At 39.8% G+C, this 17,166-nt stretch overlaps 1 protein-coding gene across 5 annotated transcripts in view; it reads right to left on the reverse strand.

Annotated features, from left to right (window-relative positions):
• Positions 1–17,166, reverse strand: part of Ccdc141 (coiled-coil domain containing 141) — a 172,335-nt gene that overhangs the window by 111,961 nt on the left and 43,208 nt on the right. For all 5 annotated transcript variants that reach the window (XM_031370744.1, XM_031370741.1, XM_031370746.1 and 2 more), the window contains exons 4-5: positions 16,272–16,380; positions 12,168–12,421 (exon numbers count right to left, since the gene is read on the reverse strand). In XM_031370744.1, coding sequence (XP_031226604.1) covers positions 12,168–12,421; positions 16,272–16,380 — 363 coding nt within the window. The remainder of the gene's footprint in view (positions 1–12,167; positions 12,422–16,271; positions 16,381–17,166) is intronic.

Raw genomic sequence — 17,166 nt, forward strand, 5'->3', positions numbered from 1 at the left:
TCCTCCTCCTCCTCCTTCTTTTGATATGGGATCTTACCATAGAGCTCTAGCTGGCCAGGACCTTGGCACAAAGATCAGGTGGGCTTCCACTTCACAGAGCTCTGCCTTCCTCTGCTCCCCAAGCACTGGAATTGAAGGTCTGTACTGCTGTAACAGCTTGTTTTGATTTTTAAATGGTGTTGACTGACTTCATCCTGTGGATTTGGCTGACACTATTTCACCCTTCAAAACCTTCCATTCCTACTGAGCAATGCTTTGGAAGTAGAAAACTATGGTGGTATTCAGAATCTTTTGTCCTGGCTTTCAGGACATATGACTCTCTAGATCTATACACTTTTTTCTTACCAGATACACTTCAGGGAGAAACACAAGTTGGTATGAATGCTTGAAGTAAGCAGATCATCATTAGCACGTTACATCTTATCATGAGGCATTCAGACACATGAGCGGCCTCATAGATCAGGTTTACCACCTGTGCTGTGAGATGCACACAAATGGGCTCAGAGTCCTTCTCAGGCTAAAATAAGACACCCTAAATAACCACAAGAGGATCCACCACCGTGCTCTGATACCCAGTCAGTCAGTCATTACATCCCACAAGTAGTTACTACAGACAGCTGCACAGCTATTCCAAGGGGTCTTTTTATAAGCCTTTAAATTGCATCAGTTGCTGTCCAAAAAGCTTGAGTGATGAGTCCAGCCAATGAACACTTCTGCAGAATATTGCCACAAAAGGAGGCATGTGGGGAGGAAGAGAGAATAAGAAAGCATTCTGAGAACTCAGTGGAAATTGGTTCTGTGTATCAATCAGAAGGGTAGGGGATAAATGAAAACTTTCCCTTGCCTGTGTCAGCCCCTACCATCTAGCTGGACTCAACTTGTGTACTTACAATCACTCTGTTGGTTGACCACGGCTCCTAGGTCTTTAGAGGAGGCAGGACTGAGTCAGAGAAGATCTTGGACACACCTTTTGGGTGGATGAGACATTCTTTAGATGCAGACAGCCCATTGGTGAAGACAGACAGAAGTGGGTCAATAAAGATGAAAGAAGAAAGAAAGGAAGGAAGGGAGAGAGAGAGGGGCATGGAAGGAAGAAAGATTGTGATGTTAATAAAAATCAAGAATTTTCTCTAAAGTTTAAGAAGACTGGCAGAAAAATTCTGCCAAGTAGTTAGACTTGCCCTGCCCAGGACAGTAACCAGCAGCAGCACACAGGCTGGGCTATGATTATTCTAACCTGAAAAGGGCTGTAAGTATAAACTGCATACCAGAGGATATGGGCTTTGGATATTTTTTAAAAAGCAAATATCTCATTAGCAATATTACCACTCATTATCTATCAAAATTATGTTTGGCTATGTTGAGGTAAATAATATATATTACTTTTCACTTGTTATGTGGCTTTCTACTTTTTAAATACTTCTTTTTTTTTCTCTCTTCTAATGACCACTGGGATATTTAAAAGTCATATATATCCATTGCATTATATTTTATTTGGCTGGCTATGTTAGTCAAGGGAACTCAGAGTATCTTTAGTTGTTAAGTGTAAATTTGAAGACTGACAGATTTAATTAAAGAGAATTTAAACAGCAGAACCAGGAGAAAGATGGAGTGAGGTATCAGTCAGTAAACATTCAAGGACTTCCACATCGGGGTGAAGATCTAAGGAGCCTTTTGCAGAAGTTGACTGACCTCATCAGCCAAGTATTGGAAGACGGTTTTAGATGCTTCTGCAGATGCAGCAAAAATATTCACTTCAGCTTCTTAAAAACTACTTCTTTCTTTGACTGGAGGTTTAGTTTCAGTGTAGGGAACTGGGGATATATGAAGGAAGGGGTGAACCAGACTAAGAACTAAGCAGGAAGTTGAAGACTGGTGTGTCTACTATCCTTGAACAAGGAAGGGCTCATCGGCTGAACATTCTACTTCAACCATGCCCACTGAAAGAAATGAATGAAGAAAGTAAGAAAGGGAGATGGTGATCTTCTCAGAGGCATCAGGCACTGCTCCTGATAATGTGACCTTAGCCATTGTCTGCCCTCGTCCTGCAACTGAGACAACTTGCCCAAGTTCATGCAACCAGCAAGGAAGATTGGGGGCAGTAATGCCCTAGTCAGATTCCATGCTTTCTGATCCAGTATTTATCTTTCTTCCCATCATACCCTTCTATTGAAACAAAGGATTCTGGAGAAGCCATGTCTATGAACATTCTTAAAACTGAAACTGTAAGGCAAGGCTGCAGCCATAGGGTCTGATTCTAACATGACAGCACCATCAGGGGGCTCAAAAGAAACTGCAGTCAGAGAAGACAGTGGAAGTGCCTGAGTCAAGCCCTCAGATACCAGCCATGGGCAGAGGTGACCGAGAGCATGCAAACTGAGAATTCTATTTTTGCAAATGATACACAGTCTAAAACACAAAGGACATAAGCAGCAGACAATGTCCTGTGAAGGTCAAAGATGAAAAGTCTGGAGGCAAAAAAGGTGAAGGGCTGTGGAAGTCAGAAACCCCACACCAGGATTCCACAAACAACCGGTTTCTCTTTTCTGTTCTAGAAACTAAGATAAGGTTTAGTTTTTACCTTTATTTGAAACTATTCTAGGGAAAGTGGGCTAGAAAAAAAAAAGCCTTTCAACCATCTTAACAAAAACATTTTAAAAATAATGATCTCTTCAAATTACTTTGGTTTTCTCTTCCTTGTACAGAACAGTTCCTGGAACTGTTCAGACAAGAGAAAGAAAGAAAGAGAGAGCTGGAACTGTTCAGACAAGAGAAAGAAAGAAAGAGAGAGAGAGAGAGAGAGAGAGAGAGAGAGAGAGAGAGAGAGAGAGGAAGGAAGAGAGAGAGAAAGAAAGGAAGGAAGAAAGAAAGAAATTGGCAAAGAATAAAAAGGGCGTCAGGTTTTCCGTAGGTTTTTTTGTTTGGTTTTGTTTATCTTCCTCAGCCCAAGCATTTTTGACAATCTTCCATCCAATTACCAGAAACGCCAACATGTTTGCAATTATGACCAGTGTCACAGTTCCAGTGTCTACTGTGATTCTTCTTCTTCTTCTTCTTCTTCTTCTTCTTCTTCTTCTTTTTTTTTTTTTTTTTTTTTTTTTTTTTTTTTTGTTTTTGTTTTTTTGCTTAGAGCAGAGGAAACAATTGCCTTTATCTTGCATTAGGCAATCTGGTCAAATGTGCTGTGTGCTTAACGAGGCGATAAGCAGACTTGAGAAACCCACCTGCCACATCAGGTGCGAACGTCCACTAAAAGAGGCGACAGAGCCAGAGTGCTGATTCTGTACCACAAGACTTGGGAGTTGGATTATTGCTGTGCAGCCAAGTCATCTCGTCTAAACTGGCTTCTCAATAGCTGGATGTGCAAACAGGCTGACCTACACTTGTCACAAGGAGTGGTGTTTCAGCCAACCACAAGAAGTCAACCATTAAACCACCTTCAAATAAGACAGTTATGAGTAATCAGTCCAGACATCCCTGTAAAAGACACTTGCTCTTTGCCCAGGTCACCTTTTTCCTTGGCTATAAATAAAAACCTGTCCATGCAGCAAAATGGGACAGTCCAAGCCACTTTGTCCTGGTTGTGCCTGATTATGGAATCTCAGTGAAGTCAATTATGAAGTTGAAACCTAGATTTGTTGCAATGTCATCTTTTAACATTGCCCAAATTTTGTACTGTTTCTACTTTTAGAAACATTTTTAAGTTGATTCAAGTTTTAGCCTGTTATCTGAGGGCCTAGTTTCAAGTTTGAGGAGGACAACAGTCACATTCTTTTACAGAATTCGGAAGCCTTTCTCAAATTACTGAAGTCAGTGGTAAAGTATCATTATCCCCCCAGATTCTCAGATCCTAGGTATCTGGTGGCAGGGGCAGGAGGCAGGTGGCAGGGGCAGGAGGCAGGTGGCAGGTGGCAGGTGGCTGGAACTGTCTGTCACGAGAAAGACTAGGTACTTTATAAATACTCTCACAGATAATCTTTCTATCTAGAAAGATTTACATTTAAAAGCCATCTATTTAATTATGCTGTTTATGTTAGCACATAATGTCCTCTCACATCTTAATTCCAAAAATAATGATACTAAGGGCCCTCTCCTTTTCCACATTGCTCTCAAATCGTGGGGTTTGTTTGTTTGTTTTTGTCTTTAGGTAGGCTCTTTAACAACACCTACGTGATAGCAGAAAGCTGCATAGACCAGTGAATAAAAAGTCTCTAGTCCTGTATATATTATTTTCAATAATACCTCTAGCTCATTGTGGGGAAATTCAGAACAATGGAAAAATCTCTTTATTCAAGAAAGGGGATAGAATCCTATACAATATGAATCACAGGGTTAAAAATACCTAGTATTTCAGACACAACTTAGTTCCTCTTTGTGCTGGATCGTTTATGTCAACTTGACACAAACTAACATCTAAGAGGAGGGAACCCCGTTTAAAGAAAATGCCTTCTGTCTTACAGGCAAGACTGTAGGGCATTTTATTAATCAGTGTTTGATGGGAGAGGGCCCAGCCCATTTTAGGTAGTACCATTCCTGGGCTCTATAAGAAAGCAGGCTGAGCAAGGCATGGGGAGCAAGCCAGTAAGCAGCACTCATCCATAGCCTCTGCGTCAGCTCCTGCCTCCAGATCCCTGCCCTGATTTATTCTGATGATGAACAGTGATATGGAAGAGTAAGCCAAATAAGCCCCTTCCCCCCCCAAGCTGTTTTACTCACGTGTTCGTCACAGCAACAGTAACCCTAACTAAGACACACTCTTAGGAACCTGGAAACCTGGACCAACTTTACTCCTGTGTGGAGATACAGAGACAGACACTAGAACTGAGACCACAGCTTGACTCTCTCACATCACCATCCCTACTCCTAAGCCGGACAACTTGGTGGATTTCATATACAGCTTCAGTTCTAACCCTAGTTGTTAGGAGAACTTCCCCATCGAAATATACACGCCCCAAATAGAACTACTATAATAATATACTGTTTAAAAAAGTGATATTTAAAGTTTTGGGTTATTTATTTCTGAATTTTTTCATTTAATATTTTGCAGCAGGACTGAATACGGGTAATCCATAAAAGTGACCAAATGAATGTAATGAGCTTGTGGTCCAACATAACAAGTTTCAGGAGGACAACAGTCACATTCTTTTGCAGAATTTGGAAGCCTTTCTGAAATTACTGAAGTCAGTAGGAAAGTATCATTATCTAAATAAAAGCTAAAAGGCAGAGTTGAAAAGGTTATGATAGTTTTAATGAGAATGCCACACCCCACCATTGGCATACATATTTGAAGGCTTCCTTCCCAGTAGGTGAAAGATTAGGAGGTGTGATCTTGTGGGAGGAGATACGTCATCTGGGATGGGCTTTGAGGTTTCAAAAGCCAGGGCCAGGGCCAGCTCTATGCCCCCTGTAGCTTCTATCAATCAGATGTAAGCTCTCAGCTACTGCTCCACCACTCTCCCTGCCTGGGGTCATGATCCCCTACCAAAATGGCCATGGGCCCGCCATCTGAAGCTATAAGCAAGCCCCAATTCTTTTGTAAGTTTCTATGGTTATGGTGTCTTCTTTTGTAAGTTTCTATGGTTATGGTGTCTCTTTACAGCAATAGACGTTGATTTCTAAGTACTATGCCTAGAAGGATGATTTTTGAACTAGGCCAGATACCCGGGTGCTTCTGTTCTCTCGCACACAGGGTGAGGCTAACTCATCCAGCAGTTTAGACCTGAGCGGGGATCTGGCTACAGTGCAGCTTCGGGCCAGCTCTCACTACAGCTCAAAAATGGCATATACTGACACTTGAAGATTAATTGAACATTTATATATCAAGTAGTGCCCTAAGTATTATGCACTTCATATATTTATAAATTATGGCTTTATTTTTGTAACGAGTGAATAGATAGCTACCATTATTAGCCTCATTTTACACAAAGAAAAATAGTACACAGAGGCTAATAACCTTGGTAGTAAGTATAAAAGCCTAGAAAGGTGTCCATGCCCTCTGCCCCAGAGTCCCTGTGCTGTGGCCCTTGAGCAGCCTGAAAGCAAGGATGATCAGCATGCAATCTAATCAGCAAATGTCTATTGCTTTCAGAACTGCAAGGTTCTCCTATAAACATTATGACATTTCTCATTTCCTGCTAACAAAGAATTAAAAAAGAATTCCAGACATGGCCAATGTGCCAAAATGAAATTCTATGGTAAGCTTTAAACTACATATGGATTGTTATGCATGTCTGCTATTGGACCAAACTCCCAGATTTCAATATCACCGATCTAATTATAACTCTCCCCCACTTTCCCTATTTTTGCCTTATAGCAGTGTCAGAAAATGTATTTAAAGAAGTTTGTTTTTAATGCTCCTTAACCCTGTCTATGCTTTCTCATATTAACTTAAGTTGGTCATTCATTCAGACTCTAAAGTAAATGAGAAAGCAGCAGCATATCCCAGAAAGCACACGAATAAACACAAGTGTGTGTTCATACACGAAGATTTGCAGATGCCTCATAGGCACAAGACTACAACGCATCGAAGCTACACATCCACAGGGCATCTCAGATGCCATCTTGGCTGCAGCTAGTAGGAAATATAGTGTCTGATAATGGCTGTGCTCTCCTCAAATTATGAACCATAAAACCTTCCCAGTGAATTCTGTTACTCTCCCCTCCTTGCAAAAACACACACAAATAGACATAGGTGCACCCTGGCTAGTAAAAGCAGATTGCCTGCCCCATCTTAATTCTCCTAGACGCCCTTGACATTGCCTTGAATAAAGAGGCCATGAATAACTTAGTTTTGGTATATTTGTTTGCCTCACTTATGCCTGATTGGAACAATTGAGAAAAATTACATTCATAAATCTTCTTGCCAAGATAATTAATTATGCACAAAATACTCCATGCTGCTTCTGATTTTCATTAATGAGGCAGATTATCTGCAAACTAAGATGCTGCTATGGCTGAAAAGAAAGGGCAGGATGTTTGTCTGTCGGTATGAAACATGTGCACACTGTTACATGTGAAAAACGGTGATAAAGGGGACGCCCAGGGAGTGTGCTTTTCAAATGAGCACACCCCAAATAAGACCGAAAAGGAGTGCATTCTCATTTACTTTCCTCTGTAAGTAATGAACATCTCTAGCTGCTATCATGCCGGTCATTTAACTTCCTTCCTCCAAAGAGAATTAACTGACCTTTTCAAAAGCATCAGGCCACAAGCACCCAGAGTCACAAAAGTATCAATTGTCTCAAATAATCCTTAGAGGAGATGCGTCAGATGGTCAGACATTCATAGCCTTTGTTCTGGTTAGTCATCTCCTTTCCTTTTTCCTTAAGTGCTTAGAATGACTGACAGAGCTGCCATTTGATTAATGTATCTGTTCACAGTCCTTACGCTCCATAAAACAAGCACAGAATGGACAAGCCTCGCCTCCTATGAAGTATGTTTCTACCATGTTCTAGGATTATTGGGTACACTATACAGGAATATCACGTCCTTCTCCTTAACTCCCTAGCAATCTCTAAATCTGGTGTCCATGCTGCCAAGTACAGCACTGTGTCATCTACAGAACCCAGAACAGAACATTGTAAGCTTCTTGGACATTGCATTAATGTCTAGTTAGACTGATAACAATCAAGACAGCACACTTAATTTTTTATAGCCCTGAGAAACTGGAGAGGCTCTATCTCCTCACCAATGAGACACTGTTTCAATTACATTACAATCAATGTTATAGACTCATCAAATCTCATATTCTACTTTTGACCCAAGGATATGTCTATTATTTGGTTAAATTCATAAAAGCCATAATACGATACAGTATATATAGAGATATAGTATATTTAGTTGAGCTCCTTTGGTTTTGCTTATGTTTTTCTGTCTTTAATATATATACATGTATACACATATGTACATATACACATATATACACACTCACATATGTACACACATATATATACATATATATACATGTACATATACATATACATATATATACATTTTGTGTGTGTGTGTGTGTGTGTGTGTGTGTATCACATGCTCATAAAATGTGACTAGACTTGTGCTGGAATGAAAGTACAAACTGGCAGAGCACATGTCAAATGCTTGCCACCATCATCTGAGTAGATGGTGCTTCCCATACTTCCAACACATGAAAAATAGTATGTAATAAGCTAGGAAAATACTGCCTTTTAAAAGAGAACTGCAATTGAGTGCCCATCAATGAATATGACTATTAAGATTCTAAAAGTTGCTTATTTGACATTACTTTTATGAATCCAAAATAAATAAGAAGACTGGCCTTCAATTCAAGACCAATCTTTACTTGATCTGGGTAGTATGGGTATTATGTTGGGCCTACACTCTCCCTCTAAGGTACAAGGATGAAAAGCGCTCTTCTGATATAGCGGTTTCCATGTGCCTGGGACTAGGTCAAGTACTGGACATAAAAAAACTGATTTGGACATCCTAATAAGACTCCCAACAATTACTGATATTATATACATTTTTAGAGATAATAGAAATTCAGAGAATTTAAATAATGGTTCAGTTGCTCACTTGATAAATGGTGGAGCCATAATTTAAACCCATCCAGGAGTCTGGCCCGAGGATGTATGTTCTTATAAGCATGAAGAATAGTTATTATTAATTGCTCTTGCTGCTGCACTGCAGTTAGCAAAAGAAAATGCACCATGGACTGTTTTAAGAGCCCAAGTATTTAAGGCAATAACTATCTTACTCATCAGTGAGTTATATTTAAGCACTGTTTATTCTTATACAATAATTATATTAGCTTTGGTTCAGGACTGTTAGGAATGGAATACAAATGAAAGATCCATCATCTTCTCCATGACTGTATATTCTTATGAGGCCTATAGGGCATCTAACAACGTATGCCATCAGGGGGCCCCAGTGTGTGTAGTATCATTAACACAGAACCTGGGGAAGGAATGCATGCAAGTTTAAGCAAATAGAGAAAGCAAAGAAACTAGTGTGTTTGTACATGCTATTGCATTTTTTTTTAAAAGAATAATTCTCTGGTTTTGAATTATTCTCAGTTTGAAGATACAGTCCCACAATTAAATACTATTAGATATTTACTGGAGAGGCCAGAATCCAAAACACTGATAGAATCCACTATAGACAGAGAAATGGAATCCAGCAATCTCACTCATTGCTGGCAGAATACATAACTAACTTTGGATGGCAGCAAACATATTCTAAGCACACTGTCCAACACATGCTCCTTGTTATTTACGCAAATCGACTGAAATCCAACTTGACACTAAAACCTACACATGGCTGTTTATTCACACTTGCCAAAACCTGGAAGCAACTAAAACATTCTTTAGCAAGTGAATGGATGGATAAACAGTTGTATATGCAGACAATGGGATATCAGTCAGCCCTAGACAGGTGTCAGCTATCAAGCCATGCAAAGATAGCAAAGAAGCCTAATTGCTTATTACTGGGTGAAAGGTAAGTTAGCGTGAAAAGCTACATAATGTATGATTTCAACCAGACAATCTAGGTAAAAGAGATGGCGTACACAGCTGGGGAGGGAGGGATAAACTAGCAGAGCAGAGAGGACTTGAGGGGCAGTCAGGTTATTCTGCATTATATTGTAACGACAGACATCAGCCATTATACATCTGTCCACATTCATGCAATATACAACACTGAGACTGAGCCTCAGTGAATATAGTACCCAAGATGATAATGATGTCTTAATGTTTGAACATCAGCGGTACTAAAGTCCTCTTCAGGTAGAGGATGCTGATAATACGGTTGCTGGGGTGGGATGCATAGAAACTCTGTACCTTCTGCTCAATTATACTGCCAAGTGAAAACTTCTCTAAAAGATGAAGGGTGTCTTTCCAAATCCAATCTCCAAAAGAAGAGGGGGAGGGAGGGAGGGAAGGAGGGAGGGAGGGAGGGAGGAGGGAAGGGGAAAGGAGGAGAAGGGAGGGAGGGAGGGAGGGAAGGGGAAGAGAGGGGAAGGGAGGGGAAGGGAAATCTACAATATCTGACTCTAGCTATCATCAAACATCTCAGTTTCTCAAGGTTATCAATACACCTCCATTTTCCTTCAGTATGTAATTGAGCTGTTATATTTTCATTTAGAATTTTCTGAATTGTGATTTTTCTTATTCTGCAGGAATTGAAGTGGTTGATTAGTTTAGCAGCAATGAAGTGGGAAGGCAAAATTACCATCTCAAAAATAAGAAATGAGTAAAGCCTGCTAGAGCTATGCTTCCATTCTTGGAGCAATTGTTCTTGCTCAGCAAGAATCCTCTTAGATGAGTCTTTTCTTTGGAGAGGAAGGGTCTCTGTGTTAATCCAAAAGAGCAACAGAAGCTTTGAGTCTGTCTTGGAAACATCAGAGTCAGGGGTTTGAACTGTAAACCTAAGAAGAAAAAGATCACTGAGAAATTCTTTTAAAAAGACAGTCACTCTGGGAACATGGCGGCAGGTCATAGTTAAGAGAGAACTCGATGCCAGAGAAAATAAACTGGGAAAGGGGGGGGGCAGGACGGGTGAAGGAAGAGTGTGAGCTGTGATGGACCTGATTGTGACAGAAAGACAATGAACTCAGGAACATTTGTTTAATGAACAGTTTTGAGTGGAGGCTTATCTTGCTAAACCACCGTCATCAGTGAAAGGTGACTGCACCGTATGGCCATGCCCTGGTTAACACATGTGTGAAGGTGGGATGGGGGATAAAGGTGGATCAGGAAAGAGAAGTAGGCAGTACTGCATCAGAAGCAGGCAGGAGCCAGCAGGAGATGCCAAAAGAGGTAACTCCCAGAGAGGATGAGCCTGTGAGAGAGGGTTACAGAACACAAGTAGAATATATGGCTGGATGGATCTGTACTGGGTCTCCAACCTACAGCAGCTTCTGCAAGAAGCTTGACTGATGGAGCAATGCCAACACTCATAGCCCACTTGATTTTCCAATAGAACCTGTCATGGTTCACTTATTTTGTAACTTTCCAATCATACAGTTTAGTGGTTCTCAAGTAACACTGATTTTGCATGCTGGGATACACCTTACAAGTTCTGGGGACACTTTAGATGTCCTAACTGAGAGTATTCTACTCAAACTAGAGTGGTAGACCTCAGAGATTCTACTTTCTAGTGTTCACCAGATATTCTCCCCCAGAGAGAGAGTTACCTACCACCAAATAGCAATAGTTCAAAGACTGAGAAATATGAAAGAAAACTCATAAAGGATGACACTTACTTTTGTTGTATGTATCCGCAACACTTGTAATAGGGAACAGCACATAGTAGGCACTCCATAAGTAAAATCTAAATGTTAGACATTAAATCTTCATTTTTTTTTTTAGCCTGAAATAAGAACTTCTCCTGGTCACACATATCCTTCCAGCTTTTTATGTCTGTCTTCTAGTTTGCATCATAGAAATAGAAAACACAGAAAGATCCCCCTCCTACGCATCTTGACCAGGAAAGTGGTCTCCAGATGATTTCCTGCCACTGAATCTATATACCTGTGAGCATGGGATTGGAGCAAACAGAAACATTGTGGTAAACATACCAACCATTTGAGCAGGGTCTTTGACCACTATAACTTTGAAATGATTACAGTATGCCTACAGTCTGAATAATGAGCTCTAACTGAGTCTGCAAACCCACAGAGTCCGAAACTCCTATAACCACAAACCTCCAGACACGAGCCAATGTTCTACTGTTTTCCACTGGAATGTGACCAGTCTTACAGGAAAGCTATCTCTATTTTGCACTTACAGATTGTTTTAAATGGCATCTGCAGCAATCTAGCACAATTCAGCAATCTTTGTAACTCCCAGAAAACCATAATTCATATTTCAGAATTTCAAAAAGAATAAAAAGCCCCAAAGTAATGATCTGGAGGGGAGACTGGAAATTCAATGATAGAACACTCATTTTCGAATGTTCACCTAGGCAGTCCTCCAGTTGCAGTATTAACAGGATAAGGAAAGGGAGATGGGAATCTTCATTTTCATATGCGTAGTTACTTGGGAAAGCTACATAATAGTTTTAAAAAAATGCTTTTAGGCTAGCCACTAACATATTCAACCATAGCAATTGTGATACCATTTCAGAACATCACCAGGCCATATAATAACCAACTGGCCAAGACCAGGACTTCACCTGATGTCCATTTATGTTACCTGGTTTTCTTGTTGGTCCCACAGACACAACTGCAGAACCTGAGCCAATTCCTGCCGCTGTTGCTGCAAGTCCTTGTCCAGCTGCCTTCTCCTGTCTTGCAGAAGTTCAAGGAGGCTGTCGATCTTCAGACAGCTACTCTGAGCTCCCTGGATCAGCTCAGAATTCATAGCAGCTCCTTCACACTTGAATTTTTCTATGAAGTCAGTCAGTTGTTGACTTTTGTTTAAAAGGACTAGAGATCTTTCTAAGAGTTCTAGAAGAAAATTAGAAAGAAAAATAATAATATAGTAACGAACCTCTGTGTGGTGGTTTTGCATTCTTCATTATATATACATATGTTTATATGTATATATAATACTAATAATAAGCTACATTGAAAAGAATTTAAACGTATAAACATTTAAAATGCTTTGCAATTTCTATGCTTTTTGATCCCATGTGGTCAAATACATGTGTCTGTCAAATGGATTACCAGCTAACAACCTCTATAGTGATTGTATCATATACTATAGAATGGGGGGTTAAATCCTAAGAACTGAAGGATCACCTGGGGGAGAGAACATTGAGGCATAGGTAGGATTGAGACCAGTACTTTGAAGATCTACACATCAGCATCAACTGGAGAAACAGCTTAGAGTGTGTCCAATGTTTATAAGCCAGGGGTAGGAATTCTCTGACACATGCCTTCCCTTATCTTACCACCGATGATTTTTCTATTGTATACTCCCATCCCACTTTATGCATGTCTGCTTCTCTCCATCCCATGATGCCAAGGGTCACCTGCTGCCTGGACTTGTGCAACCCTCTCTTGACTGCATCCTCTCTCTAACCCACTCACTCATTCTTAACACTTACCCATGGAGATCTTTTTAAACATGCTTTGTGGTAAGTGCTATTTCTCCCAATCATTCCTGAAGAGAGGAGGAGGGCTCCTGAGACTCAGGAAACTAAAATACTTATGAGGTACAGGAACTTCTCTAAACTTACAAGACCCAAGAGCTCTAAAGTTATAAGATCCACAACATTCCCTTCTGGGGGGCTTATATGAGCTGTAAATATTTATTAGGCAAGAGTCTTTTCAGTAAATCTGCAAATTCAGCAGAAAACTGTAGGAACACAGCTTTTACAAGTCAACTCCCTGGTGAGGTGGCTTCCCTGAAGATGCTGCCTGTTCTGAGTCAGCTATGCTCCCAGAAGTTAACCCAATATACTTATCATTTCACCAAGCTAAATGTATGAATGTTTTCTTTAGTCTATCATTAGTGCCCCATCTAAGATAAACAGGCATTTGTCCCAGGTGATGTATATAGACTTTCTCTCTCTCCCTCTCCTTCTCCATCTTCTTATACCTATTTCTATCTCCATCCCCTGTTCCTCTCTTCCCTTTTCTATGCCAATATCTAACTTTTCCTCTCTTGCTCTCTCAACTCCAGCCTTAAAATGGAGGGCTAGATCCCTTAAAGTAGATTATCACATCTGGCACAGCCTAATTTCTAGCTTCCTTTTCCAAAAGGCTCCATCTTACCTCTGTAAATTCTTCATACTTTTATACTTCCCCCTGCCTCTATATTCTCCCCTATTTCCTCTGTCAAGAATGCCATTTACCTCAACTCCCTTCCTCTCCACCTCTATTCTATGCATATTCAGGCCTGTCAGTTGTCAGTTCCTCAAAGGATAAACTGAACCCAATACTCCTCTTAACCATCTTGATAGCACAACATTCCTTTCATTCATAGCTCTTGTCTTGGCGGTAAGATTATATATGGCTATTCAGCTAATAGCTGCCCTTGCCACTGACCCTACCTAGTACAATATGATGACAGGACCATGGGTTCCTCACCAAGAACTGTTTCAGAAACATTATTCTGTGTCATTGAATTCAAAGCAGAAGATGGGAAACTAATCAGGAATCTATTTTCTGGAAAAAGACTAACAAGACAATGTTAGCTCAAAAGGAGAGAAGATGGGTGAGGCTATGTTAGTCTTCAGCTATCTAAAGTGCTGTACCCTGATGGAACATTCTGGAACATTCCAAAAGGCAGAAACTTCAACCCAGTCATCCTGTTCTGACCTAAGCAATCGGATACAGTGGGTGAAGCTAAATAGAGCAAAGGGACAGTTAGAGGTAAGTTTTGTCATAGTTCCCAGTTATACTTTGTCATCGAGACAATACAGTTTTCTACAACTCAACTGCTCAACAACTCAGAAATTTATTAGAACTGCTAACTCACACTTTATTCCTGTAAATTTAATGATGATGATAGATACAAAGCCCTTGCCTTGCAATCAGAAAATTTATGCATTAATGTGCACTTCAAATTATATCATCTTAATCACATCCCACTGAATGGGCTGATTAGTCTAAATCCCATCTTATAAAAACAAAGCTCTTGAAGCCACCATTGGGCATTATTCATTACGATCCAGTTCTTTTGATCACTGCCTCCTACAGTCTTTCAAATATCACACAGAGAGGCTTAAAAATATCCCAAGATTCATGCCACCAAAACCAAAATCTGCTTCCTGTGTTCAGCTAGCATTCCATCTATTTTGTCAACCCAAGATGATGCTCAGTAGACTCTCAAAGATCACCCTGAACAGGAAGACATGCTTCCACTGTCAGCTGGATGCCAGGACAACATAGTCAGGCTTCCAAATAAAAACGGTGCATGTGGTTCAGCTGGCTCCTTTGTGTCACAGACCCTGTTAAATCTGAAGATGCCAGCAAATGCAGAAAAAGGAGTATTAAACAGTCTCCACTTCCAGCACCAAATGTTTACAGGAAAGTCCCTACTTCCATAGGGTAAAATTACTTTGCTTCCATGAGTAAAGTTGTTGTGTGATAATCACATTGAATGGGTTAGATTGAATTGAGGCCATAGAACCCATCTTGGTCACTGGATCTGAGTCTCTTCCAGTTTCCTACCAGGAATGTTAAGTGATTCAGCTCAGCCTCAGGGGACCCAGTGAGATAACCGCGGCTGTGTCAAAACAGCCGGCTGATGCTTTAGTGCAGAGTCTACTGTTACTGTTTATAGATCACAGTGACAGGTGTGACAGAGAGATCACTAGAAAAACACAAATAGGCAGTTGGTAGGCTGCCACAAAAATTTACACTGGAAAGACAGAGTTATTAATCACTTTATTTTGAGGAATTTTTAGCAAGCAATTAATAATGAAGAACTATTTTATAGAGAGTTGGAGAGCAACAGTGTGTGTATGTGCATGTGTGTGTGTGCACTTGAGGTATGTGTGTCTTTAAAATTCACTTTATTGCTTTGCTTCTTTTCCACCATGACCAAAAATTTTGGGAATCAAATCAAGTTAAAAGTGACAAATATTGACTACGTGGAGTCTTTGTAAAAGTCAAAAGAAAATAAAACAAGCACTAACAATACAAAAATTTGTGATAAATCTATAAAGGCATTTTACTCAATCCCAGTAACGGATTATAAAATACACTTCACAAAAAGAAAAGGAACCTTCCCCCACTATTTATCTGCATTATTTTTCATAGATGACACCTCCTCTACATCAATCCTGGGCAGCCCCAGATTCCTGTGGTGAAGACCTTGCATATAAACCATGCTTTAACAATTCAATCATTACTACTAGATACTCTGAGAGAGTTGAAAATATTCTGCCTCATGTTTTATTGGACTTTCATGTACACTCTTTTGCATTGAAATGATGAAAAGAGGAATTTTCTTTACAGTTGAGGTTTAAAGGTTGGTCTGTATTTATCTGCCCTTAGATGGAACATTTGCTGAATTCCACCAGTGAGTATAGGTTAAGGATCCACAGTACTGTGTACCTTGAGAGATGCTGGGGATGAAGGACATAGCAGCCTCTGTCCTCATGGATGAAGCTCTACAACACCCAGAGAAGAACTTTCACAAGCCCTCTCTACCTTCCCTGGGGTCACCTATAACTAATGCTTTCTTTCTGAAGGTGGCCAAAAGCAAACTATTAATCCTTTCTTGAAACAAACTAAAGTATAACAGTAGAAAAACCCAAAATACCACCTCTCCATGAGAATCACATATTAACATTTTTTGAAAACTGCAAAAGCTAATCTGAAGGGAGGAAAGCCTCTTTCTTGCCTTTGGCATGTCGGTCATGAAGCAGAAGAAGTGACTGTAAGGCTTCGGCACTCTCAAACTCATGAGGATTCTGCAGGAAATCTTCAGCTTGGTCTATTTTTATAGCAAACTACGAAAAAGCACAGGGAAAGATATGAAAATGATTTCTAAAACCAGCAGAATACTTTATTATACTTACAGATTTTTCTCATACACTAATGACCTTGCTGACTCAATATGAGAGAGAAAAGGAGTAGAGGGAGGTAGGGACGGAGAGGGGGGGGGAGAGACGGGGGGTAGAGAGGGGGGAGGGGGAAGTGTGTAGACTCATGTTAGTGTGTTCTAATCTAGGATATTGTGCATGTATTTACATGTACTAAATTTACAAAATGCCATAGTTTCTCCTCCAATTTTTTTCTTTTGTAACCAGAAATACATTATGTATGCTAAAATAAACCATCTTCAACTATCTAGTAAGTTTTTCAGCTAAAATTATCTTATATAGATATTATATAGGAAAGAGCTTATTAGCAAAGATTATATAGAAAAGATTCTATCTTCCCTATAGCCATAAATTCAGTAACTATCAGTATTCTGAAATAGTTCTCAAAGAATAGCCAGAAAACTTGCTGACAAAAATCAACAAAAAGTTGACTAACAAATAAAATCCAAGTAAATTAACTTGGGATCTCAGAGAAAATCTACTTAAATATTGTGACTTTTTCCTCTGTGTGTTTAAGCTTATATATAAACTATAGATGTTTCTAAGTAACAGTCTAATGTTCATGAAGAAAACACACATACACAGACATACATGTAAAGGGGGAAGAGATGGAGACCTAAAACAAATTAATTTTAAACTAAATTAAATATAAAAATATATAATAAACTTTAGACTAAAATAAATTAGTTAATT

Source organism: Mastomys coucha, unplaced genomic scaffold, assembly GCF_008632895.1.
Source record: "Mastomys coucha isolate ucsf_1 unplaced genomic scaffold, UCSF_Mcou_1 pScaffold15, whole genome shotgun sequence".
NCBI classification, from domain to species: Eukaryota; Metazoa; Chordata; class Mammalia; order Rodentia; family Muridae; genus Mastomys; species Mastomys coucha.